The following is a 7,726-nucleotide window of genomic DNA, read 5'->3' as shown; positions in this document are numbered from 1 at the left end:
AGAAAAAAACTTCGGACTGGGTACGCGTTGCAAAAGCCAACGTAGCTATTACTTCGGCGATAGATGGCGCTGCATCACTACGCGTGCTTAAGAGAAAAAAATTCGGGCGCCGACGGTAACGCTTGCAGCGAGACACAGCCATTTTAATTAATATTGCTGTCATGGCTTATGTCAGGCCTGCAGGCCTATGGACGGCCTCTACTATATAGCAAGCACCTATATCCGACCAACTATTTCTATATTCACTATCTCGCCCCTGAGACCTACGAGGAGGCTAAATATAACAGGAGAGAAGCGATTGGCTGTTGTGCTTTTCGCCGGCAAGCGACGCCGATTCTATGGGACCAGAATGCAGCTGAAAGCCTGAAACGGCTGTGCCAGACCCAGACTGGCACGCACGTATACGCCGACACGCGGTACACGCACAGCTACACGCAGATACACGCGGTACACGCAATCCCATCATGCAAAGCGCCGCGGACAAGTGCCAAGTTGCCAACCATAATGCACAGCGATGCATATACGACTGTCATGGCTAGTGCGTTGTGATATACCGTAACTAGCAGGAATTCTCCTCGTTTGAAGAGTTGTCGAATGCAATCAAGCAATATGAAACCAACAGTTTCACTAATGTGTACATCCGCAGCAGTAGAACGCTTAAAACTGGAAGGAAGCGTGCTCCTAATCGTTATTTTAGTGACAAGTTGAGGTACACTGAAATTGATATAGCCTGTAAGCACGGAGGACGAAAGGCAGTTTCTGAGTCGAAAGGAAAACGTCCAAACCAAAGGTAGGCTTATGTTAGAGATAAATAATTTACCCAATTCAGACATCACAAATGTTAGGTGTACTTTATCTTAAAAGTTTAAATATTTACCAATAATATCATAGCTCTTGACTACAGATCTTCAATTTTCAAAGTTTACTGTGCCCCGCCCACCACAGCCTGGCACAGGGCTAGTAATGCTCATACTCATAGGGTCTATGTCCCCCAGGGTACTGCCGGAACGTACCCTGGTCACTATTTGATATGGTTAGGGTTAGGATTAGGGAGTAGGCGTAGGCGACTCGATCCCTAGACTCGTTAGTGAAGTAGGCGAGGTACGGTACGGCATATTAGATAGTACCAGGGTACGTTCCGGTATACCGTTTCTTTATTCTCATTAACCTTATTTCTATTTCAGCACTTATCTAATGGATTGTCCGTTCAGTGTGACAATACGGCCAACTTCAGATGGAGAAAAGCTTCTTGTGAAAACTGTGAAAAGCGAACACAACCACGAAAATTCAGAGGTATGCTAAAGTCTCGTTGAGTGTTTCGGTGTCACATTTTAGCAGGGGCGTAGTCAGGGGGGTTTGCTACCGCACATGTTCAGAAGTTCTGCTTAAATGTATACAAACAGTTTTAAACCCAATTTCAAATTCCAAATACTGGTGGTGGTACGTAGAGTAGGGCTATTAATTAACTAATGAACAACATTGGCAACAATAAAAAGTTCCATCGATCCTCATTCAGTGTAGTAGCTATATTGTTATTTTAGTGGGTGGATACAAACATGTACGTACACAAGTCCAGTTCGGATAACAAATTCTGCATAATTAAAGCAAAGGTTGCAGATCGCGCCCCGAACAAACCACACGGTGCATGGGAAGGACACGTTGTCACAATGTAACAATAAATCCTTTAAATGGTCCAATCAGGAGACTCTGCACAAACATGAGTGTCAGAAGTGAGAGGTTTCACACTGCCAGATTAGTACAAAATAAACAAACCCTGGAACATCCCTAATTGCCTGCTCTTCTAATCACAATGAAAACCAGTTCCCAGAAAATAACAATAGCTACATTTGGACAGTCACTTTACTAATTTCTTAGCCACACAATTGAAACGTCTGGGCTTAGTCATTAGTACCATCTTTTATATGTTCTCAGGAAGTTGACTTTACTGATTTTGTAGAAACATACAGCTGTGTAAACAACGTATTAACGTAATACGTTTAAACAACAACGTATTAACTTTGAACTGCGTAGATGGAAATCCCGCTTTGACAAAGTTGTTGACAAGTATCGACGTTCAACCCCAGCACAAGCAATCAAATTGTGTTCAAATGACTTTCTTCCATATATCTATGCGTTGCTGCAACTGGCCAACCAGTGATCCCATGGATGTGAAAACGCCAGTGTACTGAGACGCCTCAATAATTACATGAGAACCACTATTGGTCAAGAGCGTCTAACATACTTTAACTGCACTGACCCTTCTCCACATTCATTATAATCATCCAATAGATCAGAAACTATTGACATGTACTCCAGACAACACTCCAGACTGTACTCATTGATCACAGGATAATTATCCAGCACACGTATATGTGTCATTCCCTCAGTATTGTGAGAATAACATGAGAAATAATTACTTATTAATAATTTCTTAAAATTTCTTGCTAAATCATTAATTTAGCATTGTGTAGTTTTTATTTACTTCCATAAAATTAACCGTTTTAACCGTACAAGGGACAGCTACTTAATTAGTTAAATCCTATCAATCAATAACAATAAATAATAATAATAACATTTATAATATATTATTAAATTATTAACTATAATAATATAAATAATAATCTATATAATCAATGCCACCCTTTAGGTGCTTTGTGCTTAATTGCGCTCACGCGGGGGACTTTGCTGCCACTTCTTATGTTTCAATTTAGTTTTTAAACTAAATTAACTTTAAAAAGTTTCAAGGCTGTTGTAATAAGAATCCCCCGCTTTCTAACTGTTCAGTGAGTTCTTCTTTACATACTTTATATGTGTAGCACGAAATCGTGCAGTGTAATTATGGCAAATGTAAATCCATAATCTAAACATTTAACTGGTGGCAATAGTTTAAATTAAGTAATAATTCACATTTTATGTGAGCAACAAATAACATTGTTTTATAAAATATATTTTTATATTTTTTATAAAGGCTTCCTTCATGCATTTGCCAAAACAACGGCGACTTGATGGTGAGCTAATGGAGAGCACATGCCAGATGCTGCATATGAAGGCAAACAAAAAAATTCTACAAGACCATATACATAACGTCTCAGGCAAGAAAGTCCTGCTGAAAGACCTTCACAATATTGGCACATCAAACCGACCACATCACGAAAACAACTTTGAGAATCTTCTGGCGGAAATGCAAAAATATAAAGGTTAGTACATATCCAGTATTCTGATGCTTTGTTGATAGAACTGTAATAACTAATATGGTGGCCCAGGCCCATTTCTAATTTCAAACTTAATTTTCAATTTCAAACTCAATTTCCAATTTTTGTTGCACATTCCCCTAAACAAGACCCTATCTGGCGCATTTCATACAGCTGTTAATCCCCCTCGCATACGAATCGAGTTTGAAATTGGAAATTGAGATTGAAATTAGAAATTGAGTTTGAAACTGGAAATACCATAGGTGGCACTCCTGGGCCACCATACTGTAACGAAACACGTACCACCCGAAACCAATCCGATCTCGATAATAGCTTCTTGATTGATTCCCAAAAATATTGAAACTTCATCCTATTCTGTATATTTTCATGATTTTGCAATAAAATCTATTTTAACCAACTATTACATTTTTGATTTTTCTTAATTTTACATATATCACTTTAAGCAGATAATTAAAATTACAACAGTAATAGGTCAAATGACGCAGAAATGATGAGAAATAGAATTTATCGAAATTATACCCTGATGGATCAAGTTTAAGCTTTTCAAGCCTTTCACAACAATTCTCATTACTTGATATTCTACATAATCTAATGAAAAACATTTTTTATTTTGCAGATGCCACAGTAGAAGTTTGCATAGATGAGAACAGCGTTCTGCAAGCCATCTACTTCCAGACGAGAGAGATGCAGCAGTCGTTCGAAGCCTATCCAGAGTTGCTCTTTCTGGATGCAACGTATAAATTAAACGACTTGCGAATGCCATTATACGTGCTTATGACTGAGGATGGCAATGGGGAAAGCGAGATAGTTTGTCTATGGCTAGTTGTGAGAGAAGACCACGTCACTATACAAAAAATGGTAGAAATTTTTAAGCAGGCAAATCCAAGTTGGGACATGGTTGAAGTCATCATGAGTGACAAGGACATGGTAGAGAGAGATGTCCTGAGAGAACAATTTCCGGATGCCACAATGCAGATATGTTTGTTTCACACACTGAAAAGTATGAGGCGTGAGATAAGTGCAGAAAAGCTCGGCATATCTCAGGCAGAACGAAATACAGCACTCGAGATATTGCAGCGGATCGTTTATGCGAAGACAGAAGCTGAATATGATGCACTGTATAACCAGTTGAAGGCAACTTCACCAAAGTCAGTTGTTGACTACTTCAATAAAAACTGGCACGCGATCAGAAAAGAATGGGCTGATGGGTTAAAAAATGGCGTGTGTCATTTTCAAAATCGCACCAACAATCGCCTGGAAAGCACAAACCAAAAAATTAAAAGTGTAGTCAGTAGATACTCTGGAATCAAGCAATTTTTCATTGACTTGATGAAATGCATAAAATGTCTCAAGACTGAACGAGACCACCGAGCTCTAGATGCAGTGATGAAAACACCACTTGTGGGGCAAGAGCAGGAACCAGTGTCAGCTGCGCAGCAATATCAAAAACTTTTGACACCATATGCATTTGCTTTTGTTCAGAAGCAATTGAAATTACAAGACAAATGCACGATTAGCAAAAATGTTGAAGATGGTGTGGAGTTTACTAGGCAGTCAGGAAGTATATGTGTAAAAATAGATTACTGCCCTTGTGGCCTTCAAGCAGCCATGAAGCTTCCTTGTTGCCATGTTTTGGCTGCCAGACAACACAAAGGAGTGCCAGTGTACTGTGAAGATCTATGTGCAAATAGATGGAGGCTGGACTACTTTAAGGGCAGGCAGCGTGTGTTCAGTGCATTCGAGGACGACACTGCTGAGGACACAACTAGTAATGGTGCAGCTTGCCACCAGCTGCCTCGCAGGACTGGACGAATCTTGACTGAGCAGGAAAAGTATCGTGAAGGCTCTTCTGTTGCACAAGATCTGGCTCAGCAGCTATCCAGCTTTGGATCTGATGATTTCAGATATAACCTTGGTGTGCTAAAGGTTATAAACCAAATGTGGAGAGAAGGAAAGAAGATAGCTGTGGCAGAGTTCAGCTGTACCAATGCAGGTAATGTGAAACAATATGGTCTTTGCACCAAGTGCTTCAAAAACTAAAATATAAAGTAACCGCAGTGTTATTATATTCTCGTAGTGATGGGAATCGCTTGGTATTTTATCATCGATCATCGCTTAGACCCAACCAATCAATGATCACAGATAATTGGTTGAATGTCATTGATCGCGGCTACCAGATATTGAAATATATCTATATTAAACAATACTCTAAAAGCTATGTAACAGTATAATACTTGCTTGCTTATGTTTGGTGTAGGTTAGATTTACTGTATCCAAGCTGTAACGTAACTAAAATAAAAATATAAAAGTCATTTCATCAGTGTTTGCAAATTTTAATTAAATGTTTAATTTAAAATTTTTTTTGATAATTGATTATTTATTTTTATAATCCAGCTCTTCGCCAGGTGCTGCGAACGAATGACTGACTTTTGATTATAATCGATCATCGGGACATTACTAATTATTCAGTGCATTTGCTTGCAGAATGTTATGATGATAACAACAGCAACAATGCTACGGAGTCTGACCATCGTAGAGAACCAGGACCAGGAAATGGTGGAGTTGATCTTGGAACTCCAAATTTAGAGTTTGATTGCAGTAATGAAGGTATATAGATTATGTAACATTGTGTTCATGTAAAAATGCATATATTTAACATTAAACAACAGAGTAACAGCTTGTTCTTATCAAAGAGAAACATGAATTAATTATTTTATTATTATTTAAACACGCTGAGAAAAGTAATCATTGATCTCTGTTTGAAAGTTTTATTAATTTGTTTAATCAGAAAGGCATTCAAATGTTTTCATATTTTATATGCTCAGGTTCAGCTTCAGGACTGGATAAAACCAACAACAGCAACACAGAGATTGTGACACAAAGTGATGAAGTTCCTTTTGAAAATGATGGTAAAAAAAGCAACAATTCCATAAAAAAGTACCATTCATTCATACAGTGTTGTGTAAAATGCCAACACCGTCACACTTTACCTTTAATAATCAATTATATATACTATATATAGCATATATCATCAACATGGGTACTGCGTGTAATCTCCACTTTGAAGCATGGCAATTCTAATAGATACCAGCTGTCATCTGCACTAATGAGGTGGTCCAATTAATTTATACATTTACATCGAAATAAGCCCAGCTTTTCCTATCATATCTTCGGTTAACAAATAATATTTGGTTATGTAAAGAATGCGGGCCTGTAAAATCCCTTTCCTACAGACCTGGCTGGCCTGTGAATTATCAAACTAATTTCTACCCCTCCTAATGGTTCGTTTCTTATTTGTTTTTGCAGGTCTGAACATCAGGTGCATAAAAATGCCACCAAAAATGCTGAAAAGAGGGCGGCCAAAGGGAGCTGGATTGACGACCATTGGCATCCCAAAAAAAAATGGGTCAAGTAAAAAGCCTGCCTCATTTGTCAAGAAGTCAGGGTTGGAAAAAGAGAAAAGTACGTTATTTTTTTAGCTCATCTGACATAGTCGTGCAAATAGTTGTTGCTACTACGTACGATGGGAGCTTCCATCTTTAATCTGAAGACACTTAAACGTACGCGCCATCTCGTGGCAACTTTCATAACGATCCCAACGAACATTCCTTTGAGAAGGTTCCTGATACCATCCCTGTGCATTCCTCTGTTTCGGCGTGTATGTGAACACATTTCGGGCACTAACAGGGTGTTCACAGAAATCCCCACCACTCCACCACAGAGTCACCGCAGTAGACGTTAGATGAGCGCTGTCGCTCCGCGGCACTTGTTCAATTATATAGGTTAAAATAAATCTAGAATGTGTTTGTTTTTTTGGAGGGATATAAGAATTTTTAGGGAGTTTGAGAACTTACACTTGTGATTTTGCTAGATAGAAGCATAATAAATGTTTGTTAATTTGGAGTGACATAAACAGATTACATACAAAATTTCCCTTTCAGCGTGTGGCATGTATATGTGGATTGTACTAATTCTCTTTTGTAGTTTTATTTTGTCATTAAATTAATTAACACTTTTTTTCAGTTATTCTCTCATGGTTTGTAGAAGACAACATAGTAGAGAAGGCTGTTCACGATGAGCAGCTTATAGAAGAAAACCATGTAGAATGTCGTCCCGAAAAAATCCATGAAGGCTGCCTTGACAAGAGCGTAGACTTATACATGGTTCGACATCATTTTAGTACAGATGCTTGGCATCTTGTAATGCAAGTATTCCAACTGAAACAGCAGGTGCATGAATGGGTATGCAAAGTTTGCCAGCATGACTTGTCAGAATGTGAATCAATCATGTGTGATTGTTGCTTGCAATGGTACCATATTAAGTGTGTTGGTTTGAAGGCTGTACCGAAGGCAAAGCATTGGATGTGTCGCTTCTGCTATCGGCATTAGGTCATTGTATCCCCCGAACGAGTTCGAGGGATACTATGGATTTGGCCTCGTCGCGCCTTCTCTACCTGTGCCAGTAGAGAAGTTTTACTTTTCGTTTTGTTTAAAATTGTACATTTGCTGTAATAT

The 7,726-nt window shown here is 38.6% G+C and overlaps 1 protein-coding gene across 1 annotated transcript; it reads left to right on the top strand.

Annotated features, from left to right (window-relative positions):
* Positions 1 to 534: 534 nt before the first annotated feature.
* On the top strand, positions 535 to 7,720 carry LOC106814532. Its single transcript, XM_014818847.1, has 8 exons — positions 535 to 790; positions 1,185 to 1,293; positions 2,969 to 3,197; positions 3,829 to 5,205; positions 5,697 to 5,819; positions 6,038 to 6,121; positions 6,519 to 6,674; positions 7,236 to 7,720. Exons 2-8 carry the CDS (start codon positions 1,195 to 1,197, stop codon positions 7,598 to 7,600), a joined length of 2,433 nt encoding a protein of 810 aa, XP_014674333.1. The 5' UTR covers positions 535 to 790; positions 1,185 to 1,194; the 3' UTR covers positions 7,601 to 7,720.
* The last annotated feature ends 6 nt before the right edge of the window (positions 7,721 to 7,726 follow it).

This window comes from Priapulus caudatus, unplaced genomic scaffold (assembly GCF_000485595.1).
Source record: "Priapulus caudatus unplaced genomic scaffold, Priapulus_caudatus-5.0.1 Scaffold938, whole genome shotgun sequence".
NCBI classification, from domain to species: Eukaryota; Metazoa; Priapulida; class Priapulimorpha; order Priapulimorphida; family Priapulidae; genus Priapulus; species Priapulus caudatus.
The sequence above is the reverse complement of the archived record's forward strand: the minus strand, read 5'-3'. Positions and strand labels throughout refer to the sequence as shown.

What these genes read in the sequence shown, in the direction of transcription:
- LOC106814532 (XM_014818847.1), top strand. Translation starts at nt 1,195, where the DNA reads ATGGATTGTCCGTTCAGTGTGACAATACGGCCAACTTCAGATGGAGAA. An exon ending in ACAACCACGAAAATTCAGAG is followed by an intron (nt 1,294 to 2,968) that starts GTATGCTAAAGT and finishes TTTTTTATAAAG; the next exon opens with GCTTCCTTCATGCATTTGCC. An exon ending in AGTTCCTTTTGAAAATGATG is followed by an intron (nt 6,122 to 6,518) that starts GTAAAAAAAGCA and finishes TTGTTTTTGCAG; the next exon opens with GTCTGAACATCAGGTGCATA.